Source organism: Pan paniscus, chromosome 7, assembly GCF_029289425.2.
Source record: "Pan paniscus chromosome 7, NHGRI_mPanPan1-v2.0_pri, whole genome shotgun sequence".
Classification (NCBI taxonomy): Eukaryota; Metazoa; Chordata; class Mammalia; order Primates; family Hominidae; genus Pan; species Pan paniscus.
In genome coordinates, this window is record NC_073256.2 from 58,049,343 (window position 1) to 58,066,069 (window position 16,727).

Sequence of the window (16,727 nt, forward strand, 5' to 3'; positions counted from 1 at the left end):
TGACCTCTGGTGATCCACTCACCTTGGCTTCCCAAAGCGCTAGGATTACATGCATGAGCCACTGCGCCAGGCTGGATTTTTTCAAATGCCTTTTCCATGTCTATTGAAATGATCTCATGTGATTCTTTTCCTTTAGACAATGTGATGATTACATGAATTGATTTTCAAGTGTTGCGTTACCTTTGCACATCTAGGGTAAACCTCACTTGGTTGTAATGTATAAAAAAATTTGTATAAAATATGTAAATAGTTTTTATAATGTATAAAAATAATTATTTTATACACTGTTGAATAAGATTTGCTAATATTTTGTGGAGGATTTTTCATCTAGCTTTATAGAAAAAGAAGTATTCCCTGTGCTTCTATATCTTGAAAGAGATTGTAGAAAATTAATATACATTATTTCTTAAATGTTTAGTAGAATTTACCAGTGAATCCATCTGGGCCTGGTGCTTCCTGTTGTGGAAGGTTAATTATCGATTCAATGTCTTTAATAGATGTATCTCAATGGGTTTATATATGTATATATACACACACATATTTATTTATGTCTTTGTTAATTTCACTAATCATTTTTCTGAAGCTTTTTAGACACAGATATTGCTCATATATTTTATAACTTTTAAAAAAAGTCATGTTTTTGATGCTTGTGTAAATTCCATTTTTATTGCATATTCTTATTATCCATTGTTGTTATGTAGAACTAAATTAAATTTTAAATATTGAGCTTCCATCCTTCATATTATTAAATTCACGCATTAGTTCTAGCAACTTTTTTCATGTATTACTTAGAATTTTTTCTGTGTATTATCATGTGTTTTGAAGATTTAAAAAATTTGTGTTTTTTTTTTTAAATTCTGCCTACCAGTTATTCCTTTTCCTTGTGGTATTGCACTGGCTAGAACCTCCAGTACCATATTCAATAAAAAGTGTGAAATAAATTGTCAATAAATATTTATTTCTTGAGATTGCAGAGAGGATGCATTCGATTATTCACCATTAAGTCTGACATTAGTTGTAGATTTTGTTCAATGCCTTTTAATAATTTAAGAAAGTTTTCATCTGTTCTTGGTTATTTCTTGCTAATAAAAACATATAAATTTGTAATTTTTTTTAAAGCACTGTTAAAGAAAGGCCTGTAAACTTTCTTTTAATCACAGTTTTTATTTTTCTGCAGGCCACAAAGTTTTATGGGTTATGGCTTTAATCATCATTTGTTTAAAATTATTTCTAAATTCTTATAATTGCTTCTTTGACTTAGGTAATATTTAGAAGTGAGTTATTTAATATCTAAAAACTTGAGAAGTTGTCTAGATATTTCTGATACTGATTTATATTTTAATTTTATTGGATCCAGGTAACTTGCTTTCAGTGGCTTAAATATTTTTAGAGTATTGAGGCTTGGCATAAAATAAGGTATATCTTAGTAATTGTTCTTTGTGGATTTAAAAAATGTGTTTATTTCATCTTGGTGGATTGTGTGGTCTATAAATGTAAATTATTTCAAGTTGATTGATAGTGTTTAATATTCTAGGTCTTTGCTAATTTTCTGTCACTAATGCTATTTCTGTGGATAACTGCTCTCAGTTTGAGAAACAGTTTTTGACTTGCTAACGAGCCTTAATAAGACTGAATGCTTAATCAGGGCACCAGGTTACCCTGGGACCTGAGCTGCCCATGAGGAACTGGGTGTTATCTGACCTGCAAAGCTTATGGTGGGACATGCACAACAGGATTTCACAATCGATTGGAAGGGGTATAAACATGACTGGGCTTTTGAATGTGTCTGAAGGCAGTATGAAGTTACATGATGAAGTGGCCCAAATGCCCACAGTCTCAATTCCTATTTGTATTAGTCTGTTCTCACATTGCTATAAAGAAATAACTAAGACTGGGTAATTTTTAAAGAAAAGAGGTTTAATTGGCTCACAGTTGGGCAGGTTGTACAGGAAGCATGGCTGGGGAGGCCTCAGGAAACATTCAGTCATGGTGGAAGGGGAAGGGGAAGTAGGCATGCTTTACATGGCCAGAGCAGGAGGAAGAGAGAGGAGGAGGAGATGCTGCACACTTTTAAACAACCAAATCTCGCGATAACTATCACAAGAACAGCACCAAAAGGGAAATCTGCCTTTCTGATCTAATCACTTCCCACCATGCCCCACCTCCAACATTGGAGATTACAATTTGATATGAGATTTGAGTGGGGACACAGACCCAAAACATATCACTGCTGCACTGTCTTCTGTCTTCCAGCCCAATGTGGCAGGGGCCAGGTGGTGGCACTTTGCTCTCAGTAAAGTGTTTAAATCTCCATTTATAAGTAATACTTGTTTCCTCCATATTTGAGTTTTTCATGCATTTTACAGCTTTATGCACATTTGGATTTATATTGCCTTCTTGAGGAATTGACACTTTTATCATTATGAAATGTTTCTGCTTATTCCTAATATTATTTCTTATTATCGTGGTTTGCCTTCTTAGTTTTTAATGTACACATTTAGTTTATTTATGATTAGCATTTGGATGATATATTTCTCTTTGTTCTCTTAATCAACCCATGTCTCTGTGGGCATATAATTGGGTCTTGGTTTTTTATCCAATCTCACATTACCTGTCTTTTAGAAAAATGTATTGTACAATAACGTACATAAGATAAAATTTACCACTGTAACTATTTTTAAGTATATGATTCAATGCTGTTAATTAAATTCACACTGTTATGCAACAAATCTCTAGAATTTTTTTATATTGGAAAACTGAATCTGTATACCCATTAAATACTAATTTCCTTGATGGCCTTCCCCAGCCCTTTCCAACCATCTTTCTACTTTTTGTTTCCATGATTTTGACTACATTAGATATTTTATATTAGTGCAAACATAAATGATGTATTTCATGTCTGGCTTATTTCAGTTAGCATAGTGTCCTCAAGATTCAACCTTGTTTTAGCATGTAATAGGATTTCCTTCTTTTTTAATGCTGCATAATAATCTGTTGCATTTTCCACATTTTATTCGTCTATTCGTTACTGATGGGCATTTGGGTTGCTTCCACCTCTTGGCTATTGTTAATTATGATACCAAGAACATTGGTGTGCAGATAACCTCTTCAAGATACTGCTTTGAATTGTTTTGGATGCATACCCAACAGTGGGGTTTTAAATCATATAATAATTCTATATTTTATATGATTCTATTTTTATGTGATTTTTGGATGAACCTCTCTAGTATTTTTTGTAATGGTTGCATCATTTTAAATTTCCACCAACACAAGGATTCCAATTACTCTACGTACACACCAACATTTGCTGTTGCTTGTTCTTTTGATAGAAGCCATGCTATAGAGTTTAAGGTTTTGACTTGCATTACTCTTATGATTTTATAGGTGACCATGTCTCATGTAATAGACTGAAAGTCACAGTTCCACCCTTACTGGAACTGCCTTGAATCCAGATGAGAACTTTAGGGTCATTTCTGCCACACTCTTGTGTACCTTCTTGACCTTCAATCTCTTGCAAAATCCCTCTTCTGGTCTAAGATTTTAAAAATATACCATTATTTTCCATCTGTATATCTTCTTTGTAAGATTCAAACATTTTGTTCATTTTTAAATTGGGTTGTTTCTTGTTTTTGAGTTTCAAAAGCTTTTTATGTACTCTAGTTAAGTCTTTTATGAGATATGTGATTTCCAAATATTTTTCCCTGTCTATAGCTTTTTTTCATTCTTTTAATAATGTCTTTCTTTGAGCTAGTATTTTCACAAAAATGAAGTCCAACTTGTATTTTTTTTCTCCTGTATGGATTATGCTTTTGCTATCATATCTAAAAACTCATCATCAACACCAGGAATACAGAGGTTTTTGTCCTGTATTTCATTTTAGATATTTTGTGGTTTTGTGTATTACCTTTAAGTCTACAATTTCTTTCCACACTTGTGCAAGGTGTGATGTCTGTATTGAGATTCATCTTTTTGCATGTGGACATCCAATTGTTCTATCTTGCACACTTGTGCAAGGTGTAATGTCTGTACTGAGATTCATCTTTTTGCATGTGGACATCCAATTGTTCTATCACCGTCAATTGAAATGACGACCCTTTCTCCATTGAATTGCCTTTGAATCTTTTTCAAAAATCAGTTGAAGGTCTATTTCTGGGCTCTTTTTTCTGTTCCATTTTTCCGTGCATCCATTTTGTTTTGCCAATATCATTCTGTCTTGATTATGGTAGCTTTAGAGGAAAATCTTGAAATTAGATAAGGTAATTTCTCCAAACTTGGTTCTTTCTTCTCAAAATTTTGGTGGCTATTCTGTGTCCCTCACTACAGGCATACCTTATTTTATTGTGCTTTACTTAATTGCAATTCACACCTGTGTGAAGCAAGTTACCTGTGCCACTTGTACAACAGCATGTGCTCGTTTTGTATCTGTTTGCCTTTTTTAGTAATAAATCATTTTTTAACTAAGGTTGAACATTTATAGACATAATTTGCTTTACATATTCAGTGGACTACAGTATAGTGTAAACATAACTTTTATATGCACTGGGAAACCAAAAAATATACATCACTTGCTTCATTGAAATACTTGCTTTATTGCAATGGTTTGGAAATAAACCTGCAACATCTCTGAGGTAAGCCTATATTGTTAGTTTTGTGTTTTAAAATCTCTATATGACCCTTGATGAGCACATTAAATGATAATACTTATGTGTTCAATTTTGAAGTAGTAGTTTTTAACTATTAATATTTCTTTCACTTTATTTTTGCCTTCTTAAATTCTTATTAGTTGATATTGGAAGTCCTGGAAATAGCTTCTCTGTTTCCTATTTATTCTTTTAGATCTTTCACTTTTAAAATATTTTTGTGTTTAATTCACAGAAACTTTCTAGTTTTGATGTTCAACCTCACTAATTATCTTTCAGATATAGCCAGACTCTTTTTCAGGATAATGATTTACTTAAAAATCAACAGTTACATGGTCATTTATATCATCTATAATTGATTCATTTTTATGATTTTCTGTCTTTTCCTCAGTAAGAACTCTCTGCTCTTCGCCACATGCTGGCATTGTCACACAGTGGTAAAGCACATTGCTTCTCTGCCAGGCTGTTACACTCATTTGATGTATCATCTTTGGAGAGTTACTCAATCTCTGTTTCTTGAAATGAAAAATAGTTTTTCTGAGGATAAAAATATTACAAAAAAACATACGAAGTGCTTCGGACAATACTAGGCATTTGATAAACCCTCATTACACATTAGAAAATTATAGAACTAGTTTTTTGTTACACTCAATCCCTACTCCTTATAATATCTATTTTTATTTTTCTAAAGATATTAAATATACTTATATTAAGGTCCTGTTTTATTCACACATGATACAGTTTTGTATATGTGTTCGCTCCAAATCTCATGTTGAAATGTGGTCCTCAGTGTTGGAGGTGAGGTCTGGTGAGAGGTGTTTGGGTCATGGGGGTGGATCCCTCATGGCTTGGTGCTGTCCTTGCAATGGTGAGTGAGTTCTCGTGAGATCTGGTCATGTAAAAGTGTGTGGCACTTCCCCCTACCCCCACTCTCCTCCTTGCTTCTGCTTTTGCCATGTGCAAGTTCCTGCTTCACCTTCTGCCATGAGTAAAAACTCTCTGAGGCCTCCCCAGAAGCCAAGCAGATGCTGGTCCCATGCCTGTAGAGCCTGCAGAACGGTGGGCCAACTAAATCTCTTTTCTTTATAAACTACCCAGTCTCAGGTAGTTCTTTATAGGAATGCAAGAACAGCCTAATACAACACACTTTATGGTTTTCTCAGGAGTAATTTGATAAATTACTCCTTTTATTTGTTGAATTTGTTATTGTCCCTTCTTGGTGTAGATGTACCTCAGAAGTTAGATAGATTTTTATTGTGGACTTGCCATTGGAGTGGAGATTGTGTCAGACCTTTTGCTGCCTTTGTTTTGCATTCAGTCTGGGAGAATGCATTGGATTTACCGTAGTAGCTTACATTGGTTTAAGGGAATAATGGGATGAGATTTGCCTCCAGTCTGGGTGATGAGCAGATAGCCTTCTGAGCCTGTGTGCTCCTTTTTCTTTCTGGCATTTCCAGTCATAGGCAGTATGGCCCTGTTTCTCTCTACCCAATTCACAGACTGTTCCAGCTTAAAATTAGAGACTTCTCTTGACATTTGTTTGCCTTGGAAGAGAAATGGTGGGTTTAGTAGGATAGACCTCTGTCTGCATCTGTAGACATAGTCCAGTTACGCCCCCCTGTAGAATTTAATGGCATCACCTGCTGTTTCTGGATGCCATCACAATAGGATCATGAGCATTGTTAGTACCCAATTTGTGATAATTTATAACTCTTATCCCTGGAGGTATGGTCTTCCTCACTAGCTTCTTGTCTGCTTTCAGTCTCTTAGCTCTTTTTCCATAGTTTTATATGTTGAGAGAGAGATGCTAAATGTCTCTAAATAGGTATGACTGCACATATGTATGTATATATTAAAATTTGTTACCGGTTCGTTATGTTTTGTGTGGCATGTATGCCTACAGCCATGTCTAATTTATCTTGACTAAAAATGCATGTTTTTTCCTAAATAGAAGCAGTTAATATAGTGTTAATAATGCTAAAATGCTAAATATATATATTTTAAAATATACTCTTCATTTTTATTTTATTTTATTTTTATTTATAGGTTTTTGGGGAGCAGGTGGTATTTGGTTACATGAGTAAGTTCTTTAGTGGTGATTTGTGAGATTTTGTTGCACCCATCACCCAAGCAGTATACACTGAACCCAATTCATAGCCTTTTATCCTTCACCGCCTTCCACCCTTTCTCCCAAGTCCCCAAATTCCATTGTGTCATTCTTATGCCTTTGCATCCATAGCTTAGTTCCCACTTATGAGTGAGAACATGTGATGTTTGGTTTTCTATTCTTGAGTTACTTCACTTAGAATAATGGTCTCCAAACTCACCCAGGTCACTGCAAATACCATTAATTCCTTTCTTTTTATGGCTGAGTAGTATTCCATCATGTATATATACCACAGTTCCCCTTCACTTTTATTTTAAAAAGTCACCCCACACATTAAATTGGTCACATTGTTCCTGAATTTATTAAGATATTAAATTCTTACTATTTAGAATAATAAATTATAAAGATTATGTTCATTTTTAATAGACTCTTTATTAACTTGGATGAATATTGTTTTATTTTATATATTTCTGGTTTCCTTCATAATCTTTACTGATGTGTTTTATTTTAGATGATTTACATCATTAGAATTGATGGACAACCTTACACTCTACATCTCAGAAAACAGTAAGATATGATTTTTTTTTCATTAAGGAAAAGGGAAAGCTTTAAGTTTATATTTTACAGCCTTAAAGTTTTTGTGCAGTATTTAAATTCAGGAATGCTGTATAATGTAGACTTGTTTTATCAATCAACTTCCCAATTTAGGATTCATTAGGTTTTGAATATCAGATCTATAGAGCTCTTTCATTTTAATTTTCGCTTGATATTTTCAAATTATGAAATAAACTACATACTTGTAAAATCTCAAATTGCATATAAGCCGTTGAACCCAAGAACAGCAAGTTATATATTAAGTATATCTGGTGTGAAATCAAACATAGTTATGTCACTCGCGTCCATGTGAAGAGACCACCAAACAGGCTTTGTGTGAGCAATAAAGCTTTTTAATCACCTGGGGGCAGGCGGGCTGAGTCCGAAAAGAGAGTCAGCAAAGGGAGATAGGGGTGGGGATTATAAGATTTGGGTAGGTATTGGAAAATTACAGTCAAAGGGGGTTGTTCTCTGGTGGGCAGGGGCGGGGAACACAAGGTGCTCAGTGGGGGAACTTCTGAGCCAGGAGAAGGAATTTCACAAGGTAATGTCATCAGTTAAGGCAGGAACTGGCCATTTTCACTTCTTTTGTGATTCTTCATTTGCTTCAGGCCATCTGGATGTATACGACAAGTTACACATCAAGTGATTATGGTGGGAAATTCAACTAGTGACACAATTTTTATGATATGCTGATTACAAGTGTGTCTATTTTTAACAAGTTTACTGAACCTACTTTACATGTAAAATTCTCTAAAGTATAAAATTCAATAATTTTAATGAATTTGTGCACTGTTGCCACCATCAAATATAAATCAGTTTTAGAACATTCTTTCCCCACGTAAGAGCCCTCATGTTTTCTCAGTTAGCCTCTTTCTCACTCACAACTCCAAGCAACAATCTACTGTTTGTATCTTGATTTGTATTTTCTCAACATTTTATAAAAATAAAGTAGCCTCTTCTCTGTCTGCATCTTCAAACATATGTATTTATAGCAACTGTCCCTTGTCTGCCTGCTTCTTTGTAATTGAACAAGGCTAGAGGAAATTATTCTCACTTAATTCATGACTACCCTACTTAATTCACGTTTACTTTTCTTCCTCTACAACTCCACAAGTGTTTTCTGATAGAATCATCAGTGGTCCTCATGTTTTTGAATGCCCTGTTTGTGTTTTAGTCTTAATTTTTCTTAACCAGTTGGCAGCATTGATCATAGTTGACCAGTGTCTCCCCCGTAAAATACTTTCTTCATATGGCTTCCAGAATACCACAGACTCCTGCTCCTGATTTTACTCTGAAGTACTCTGGGTACTTCAGTGCTCTCTCACTCTCTCTCTGTCTCTCCTTTCTCTATTTTTTTTTTTTAAATTCTTTCTCATCTCTCAAATCTTAGAGTACTCCATAGTATGGTTTCTGCATTCTGGTTTTTTTTTTTCCCCCTAGCTATATTCAATCACCTGGTTGTTTAATTCTTGTGACTTTAAATACCATCCACATGTTGGTTGCTCCCAAATTAACATCTCTACCTTATTCCTCTTAAATAAATGCCATATTCACTTATCTGAGTACTTAGTTGATAACCAAGTATTTACTAGAATCCTCATAGGTAACATGTCCAAATGGAATTCTGACTTTCTTCGCAATTTGTCTTTCTCACAGTCATGTCAGGAATTGGCAAATATATAAGTTTTTCAGGAAAAAAAAAAAACATGTAAAAAGTCGGAGTCATACTTGACATCTTTCTGTCATTTTCCCCTATTTCCAGTGGATTATAAACCTCTGTATTCAAAATATATCTATATCTAAACCCTACAAAATATATCCAGAATTAGACCTACCCCACTGATGCTATCTTAGTTCAAAGCACCATCATGTCTTACATCTAAATGTCTCTCTGTTTCTTCTGCTTATTTGTCCTGCAGATGATTCTCAACACAGTGCTGATTTTATTAAAACATTGGTCTGATGCTGTCTTTATCTGCTCAAACCCTCCAATGCGTCTCATCTCTGTGACACTATCTCTTACTATAGTCTGTCTTCATCACTCCACACTCCAGTCATATTGCCCCCTAGTTGTTCCTTGTTTGTACAAAGCATATTTCTGCTTGAGGGTCCTTGCATTTTCTATTAATTCTTTCTAGAATAACACTTCTGTGAAAATTCATGTGGTTTATTCCTCAGGTATTTAATCATCTATTCAGAGAGGTTTTCCATGCCACCCTATCTACATTTTGTAACCACCCTCCCCAGGCCTTATCTATTATCATCTAATTGCTAGTACTATGTGCCCCTGGCTGTCACAAAGACTAAGGCTTTTTGTCTCTTGCCTAACTCTTGAATCCCAGCACCTACATGAGGGTCCGTCAGATAGTGAACACTCAGTACATTTGTTGAACGTCATCATACACAGCTATACACACAGATGTCTGATGCAGAGGAATCCCAGAGTCTGTCCCAGTGCTAAGTCTAAACTCTTTGATTCACCAGTTCTATGAATTTCAACTGTTATGCCTCACTAAAATCACTCAATGAAATCATGCCATTATATAAAGCTAATTAAATCGTGTTATATAAAATGTATGTAATATTTGTTTTTAAACATTTATATTAAGATTATGATTCAAACTTTTTTTATTATTTCTTGGTTTTTTAGATCATTCTTACCCCAGAACTTTCTGGTTTATACATATAATGAAACTGGATCTTTGCATTCTGAGTCTCCATATTTTATGGTAAAGTAAGATACCTTTTTTTTTTGTTAAAGTGGTTATATTATTACCATTAGAATGTGTTTCATGTTGACAGTTTAATACAAATGTTTTATCCTTACTGACATGTTACTGACTTTTGTACATAGAAATGGCATGTGATAGAGATGAAACCCAGCTGCAAGAGAAACCTCACAGGGACTCTCTTGTACCTGTGGTGCAAAATAAAGAGAACTGTCACAAATCTTTTTTTTTTCTGAAAATATGCATTAATAATTAATGATCTTATTATTAAATCTTTTAATATTTTGAATCTTCTGACATGTTTGACAATACATTTTTTATTCACAACGAATTTATATACTTGCGTTTCTATACTGTTTTTCAGATGCATTGCCATTACCAAGGATATGCTGCCGAATTTCCAAATTCATTTGTGACACTCAGTATATGTTCTGGTCTCAGGTAATAGCACCTTATAAGAAATCTATAGATGGAGAACTTAAGATATTCTTTAAAACAAAACTTAGTGACTAGCAGACACAAATCATGGAAGTTTAAGGGAAATCAAAATGGAAAGTTTTCTTTCTAACAGCTTTATTCTATTTGTATTAATGTTAATACTTAGACCTAAGGGCCTATTCCCATGAAATCAATCCAGGGTTATCATGGAAAATGGAATAGTTTCATGGAAGAAAACTTTTAAATATCTCCTTAAGTATGATTGTTGCATTCTGCATCTGTTTTCTCAAATAGTTATGGAAAATGGCATTAGTTAGTTATATAAATATAATAGGAAAATATAGTATGGTCTCAGCTTAGTACCAGATATAAAACAACTAGTTAAGAAGATCCCTCAGGAATAAAGGATAGGGATAAGTGATTTCTGTTAGTGATGCTGGGAGGCTCACTTATGATAAGTTCATCAGGAAAAAAAGGATCTGGAGCAGAGAAAAAATGCTCCCTCTAACTTTCCTTTGGTTTCAATTGCCTGATTTCCAGAATTTATTCACATCAACTCAGAAACTTGGCATTCTCTGAATGTGGTTTTTATAGATAACAACCTCATTAGATATATAGTCTACATACATGCTGTCCCTTATCAAACCTCTGGAAGAACAGGAATGTTATTCCTGAAATCCTCAACAAATATATTTGTTTGTGGCAAATTTGGCCTTAATTAATGTGATTGCCTTACAAAAATGTTCTTCATTGCATTTAGATCTTTAAAATTTAAGCAAAACGAAGCCAGATATGGTGGCTCTTACTTAATGATAAACTGTCCCCCCCAAAAAATAATGGAAAAAGAAAATGGGCTTAAAATGTGTTCTTTAGTATAGTTTTTTTATTTCTTATGCCATTTCAGATTATCATTTTGAAGGGATCATTTGTGGGATTTTTATAACTATTTTCTTATGCCTTCTAAATTTTCAGGGGATTTCTCCAGTTTGAAAATATCAGTTATGGAATTGAACCAGTAGAATCTTCAGCAAGATTTGAGCATATAATTTATCAAATGAAAAATAATGATCCAAATGTATCCATTTTAGCAGTAAATTACAGTCATATTTGGCAGAAAGACCAGCCCTACAAAGTTCCTTTAAACTCACAGGTGACTGTCATCATTCTGATGTTATGACATACTAGAACATTGCCTGTGTAGTTTTCTTTTAAATCATGAAAGGAATTTAGTTAGCTGTTGAGTAGGAATATTAAATTTTATGTATTTTTCTACCTTTAAATAAAACATTGAAACTTCATCTAAAATATTTGGAAAGTTACATATTTCAAGCTTAATATTTTATGATGTATTATGTAACATTAATTTTTATATTTTTTCAAACAAAATGATCCTATTGAAAAAGTTTAGAAATGCAGAAAGAACAGAGTCACTGTTATTCCAGTACCTTGGTAAAATTACTTTTAATATTTTGTTATATATCTTACATACTACCTGAACATGTCTTTCTAAAATGCACAGCCATTTGCATGTTGCTCGATGCTCTTAATTTGCTGGTAGACTAGGTATAGAATTCATGCTGACAGTTTCTTTCTTTCAGCACTTTGAATATTTCAGTCCATCACCATGTGGCCTCTGTTTTTTTCTGATAAAAATATTCTATTATTCTTATTGAGAATTCCTTGGACAAAATGAGTTGCTTCTCTTTTGTTTCTTTTGAGATTCTTTCTTTGCCTTTGTCTTATGGCGTGTGCTTATCATGTTTCTATGAATGGATCTCTTTGTGTTTACCATACTTGGAGCTCAAAGCACTTCTTGGGTCTGTAAATGGATGTGTTTTGAAATTAAATTAGCTTGTGTGAATCCTGAAAAAAAAAAATCCCGTGAAGCTATGAAACCAACTATCTGTATGGTTCCTAGAGACTTCACACTTTTATGCTACTTTAAAATTTGTCTCGATTTTGTAGTTCATTATTGCGAAAAGTATTTACTGGGATAAATAAAAAAAGCATTCTTCTCGGGTTTCTGGTTTCAGGTAAGAGATATGGAAAGCTGGAAACAGCATTGCTTCCACATATACATCAGAGTAAAAGTTGGACAAACTGCACATTAATGATTTTTATGGAATACATCAAAAAGCTGAGGTTGCAGATTAAATCATTATCCAACATGTGGAGGAAAAAAAAAGTGCCTATAGGTTGTGATGGGAACCAAATGTATAAAAAATAGAGTTTTTCTTTTTCCTTTTTTTGTGACCACAGTTAATTTGGTATCAGTTCAAAATAACCTGCTAGGACTATATGATGTTGTTTCTAAGCCTCATGATAACCACAAAGCAAACATTTTTAACAGACACGCTAAAAGTAGAAAGCAAGAAATCAAAACATACTTGATAGAGAAAAAAATCACTTAACCACAAGGGAAGATAGCAAGACTTGAAAAAAATGAAGAAGTTTATACAAAACAACTAGAAAACAAATAAGAATATGGTAATACCAACTTCTTACCCATAAACAATTACCTTGAATGTAAATGAATTATACTATCCAGCTAAAAGAAATACTGTGGCTTAATTAGTGAAAAAAAAAATGGGAGGGAGGAGAGCAAAGATGGCCAACTAGACACAGCCAGGAAGGTTATCTCCCACCGGAAAACCAGACAAAGAAGATGAACACATTCTGAGCAAATCTTTGGAAGGAAGGAATTGAGGGTGGGTGGAGGGAGGATGTAGACCCTGTGCTGAATGGGGAGGAAGCTGGGAACCCTGCACAGGGCTGTTAAGAACCAGGACTCATCCCTGGCTCCCAGCAGCTCCTAGGGAAGAGGTGAGTTAAATGTTAGAGGAGTGGCCCACTCTCACTATAAAAACCTCCAGAATTCTAGCTGCAGGAGACCCCATGACCCCCACAGACACTTGATCTGGCAGGGAGAGCTGCTTGGAGAAGTGGCAGGGACAGGACCCCAGCCTGTGCAGAACCCAGGGGGTTTGGTTCAGGAAGAGCTGCAGTGGAGTAAAGCCAGGAGCGCTCATACCCCAAGGCTCTTCACACTCCTCTAGGTGGCTTTGGTTTTTGTTGATTGTTGGACCTGGACAAAACAGGCCTGCCTTGCCTGTGGGACAAGGCCATTCTGATTTGAGCACCCTACTGTCTGACATATTCTTCTGGGGTTCCTCCTTGGCTACATTCATTTGCAGCACAACCTCAGATGCCCAACCTGAATGCCTCCCTGTTGCTGCTGCCATAGCTCCTTCATCAGCAGACCCTGCCTAACCATTGGAGAGATTTAGCAAATGGGCTCTTGCCAACATGCATGTGCTAATAGCCTCCTCCCACCACTTTGTTGGTGCACACTTACCCATAGCCTCCCCCATTATTTTTCTGGTATGTGTGCATGGACCTTGCTGTTGCAGCCTCACCCCTGCCAGTACATGTACACATGCAGACGCCATAGAGCTACCACCGCTAGAACACACCTGGATGCATGGACTCCACCATGTCTCCCTGTTGCTGCTGCCATGCATGCATGCATCGAACCCAACATGCCGCTACCACCACAGGTACATACATGCATGCAGACCCTGCTACACCACTGGCCAGCCACTGCTGGTCTGCATGCAGGAGTGCAGACCCTGCTGCCATCACCCTGACAGAGCACTTTTGACAGCACCCCCAAATGGAATGTTGTTGCCAGCATATCAGGAATAACTTGGCCTCTCAAGCACAGCAGATACTTAACCTTGATGGGCCAAAGAACAAAACCTGATTTCAGCCTGATTTCAGCCCCCCAGGGTTAGAGCATGCAGCCCAGGAGTACTAAACCAAGTATGAGCCCTCTAAAATCATCCAGAAACAAAGTCGGTTGACTGAACCCAACTTACAAACATGGTCAAACTCTCAAAGCATCAAAGAATATAAAAGCAAAAAGCCCCACCCAAAGGACAAAAACTTCAAACAAACATCAGCCCACACAGATCAGGAAGAACCAGCACAAGAACTCTGGCAACTCAGAAGCCAGAGTGTCTTCCTACCTACAAATGACTGTACTGTATCTCTGTCAATGGTTCTTAACCAAGCTGAAACGACTGAAATTACATACTTAGAATTCAGAATCTGGATGGCAATAAAGATCATCAAGATTTAGGAGAAAGTTGAAACCCAATCTAAGGAATCTAAAGAATCCAATTAAACAATGAGGAGGTGAAAGAGGATATAGCCATTTAAAGAAAGAATCAAACTGCTATAATAAAGCTGAAAAATTCACTAGAAGAGTTTCATAGTACAATCAGAAGTATTAACAACAGAATAGACAAAACTAAAGAAATAATTTCAGAGCTCAAAAACTGTTTTGTCAAATCAATTCAGTCAGACAAAAATAAAGAAAAAATGCAAAAGAATGAATAAAACCTCTGAGAAATATGGGATTATGTAAAGAGAACAAACCTATGATTGTCATCCCTGAAATGGAGTGAAAGAGAGAGAGCAAGCAACTTGGAAAACATATTTGAGGATATTTTTCACAAAATATTTCCAAACTTTACTAGAAAGGTTATCATCCAAATTTAGGAAATTCAGAGAACCCCAGGAAAATGCTATACGAGACAACCATCCCAAGACACATAGTCATCAGATTCTCCAAACTCAATGTGAAAGAAAAAATATTGCAAATAGAGATAAGGGGCAGGCCACCTACAAAGAACACCCCATTAGGTGAAGAGTAGATTTCTCAGCAAAACCCTGTGAGCCAGAAGAGATTGAGAGCCTATATTCAGCATTCTTAAAGAAAATAAATTTCAACCAAGAATTAAATATCCATCCAAACTAAACTTCATAAGCAAAGAAGAAATAAAATCCTTTTCAGACAAGCAAATGCAGAGAGAATTTGTTCCACCAGACCCTGCTTTACAAGAGGCCCTTAAGAGAATGCTAAACATGGAAACAAAAGACCATACAGGGCACAAAAGAACACTAAGTACATAGACAGTTGACACTATACAGAAACTACACAATCAAATCTTCTTAACAGCCAGCTAACAACACAATAACAGGATCAAATCTGCACATATCAATATTAACTTTGAATGTAAAGGGGAAAAACACCCCACATAAAATCATGGCAGGTTGCATGAAGAAGCAAGACCCAACTGTATAATTTCTTCAAGGGACCCATTTCACATTCAATGACACCCATAGATTCAAAGCAAGAGATGGAGAAAAATCTACCAAGCAAACTGAAAACACAAAACACAGGGGTTGCTATTCTAATTTCAGACGGAATAAACTATAAACCAACAACAATCAAAATGGACAAAGAGCACTGCATAGTGATAAAGGGTTCATATCAACAAGAAGATTTAACTATCCTAAACAGATTTTCACTTAACACTGGCACGCCCAGATTCATAAAGCAAGTTCTTGGAGACCTACAAAGAGATGTAGATAACTGTGCAATAACAGTAGGAGACTTCAACACTCCACTGACAGCATTAGACAAAATATTAAGGCAGAAAACTAACAAAAATATCTGGGACCTAAACTCAGCATGTGACCAAATGGACCTAACATACATCTACAAAACACTCCACCCTAAGAACAGAATATACATTTTTCTCATGTGCACATGGCATGTACTCTAAAATCAACCACATGCTCGACCATAATGCAATTCTCAACAAATTAAAAAAAAAAAACATACAGACCACACTTTTTGGAACACAGTACAATAAAGATAGAAGTTCACACCAAGAAGATCTCTAAAAACCATACAATTACATGAAAAGTCAGCAACTTACTCCTGAATGACTTTTGGATAAATGATGAAATTAAGGCAGAAATCAAGAAATTCTTTTAAACCAATGAAAACAAAGATACAACATACCAGAATCTCATTCAGTAGCAGGTTGTTTAACAAAATCCCACATGAGCATCTCAGCAGATACAGAAAAGACTTTCAATAAAATTCAATATCCTGTTGTGTAAAGAACCCTTAACAAACTAGGTATTGAAGGAACATACTTCAAAATAATGAGTCATCTATGACAAACCCACAGTAAACATACTCAACAGGCAAAAGCTGGAAGCATTCCCCTTAAGAACCAAAACAAGACAAGCATGCCCACACTCACCACTCCCATTCAACATAGTACTAGAAGACCTCACCAGAGCAATCACGTAAGAGAAAGAAATAAAAGGCATTCAAATAGGAAGAGAAGAGGTCAA

At 35.4% G+C, this 16,727-nt stretch overlaps 1 protein-coding gene across 1 annotated transcript in view; it reads left to right on the forward strand.

Moving 5' to 3' along the window:
- Positions 1-16,727, forward strand: part of LOC103786903 (disintegrin and metalloproteinase domain-containing protein 18) — a 153,533-nt gene that overhangs the window by 14,661 nt on the left and 122,145 nt on the right. The window contains exons 3-6 of the mRNA XM_034965981.3: positions 7,259-7,314; positions 9,995-10,073; positions 10,438-10,514; positions 11,484-11,661. Of these exons, the coding sequence (XP_034821872.2) occupies positions 7,259-7,314; positions 9,995-10,073; positions 10,438-10,514; positions 11,484-11,661 (390 nt within the window). The remainder of the gene's footprint in view (positions 1-7,258; positions 7,315-9,994; positions 10,074-10,437; positions 10,515-11,483; positions 11,662-16,727) is intronic.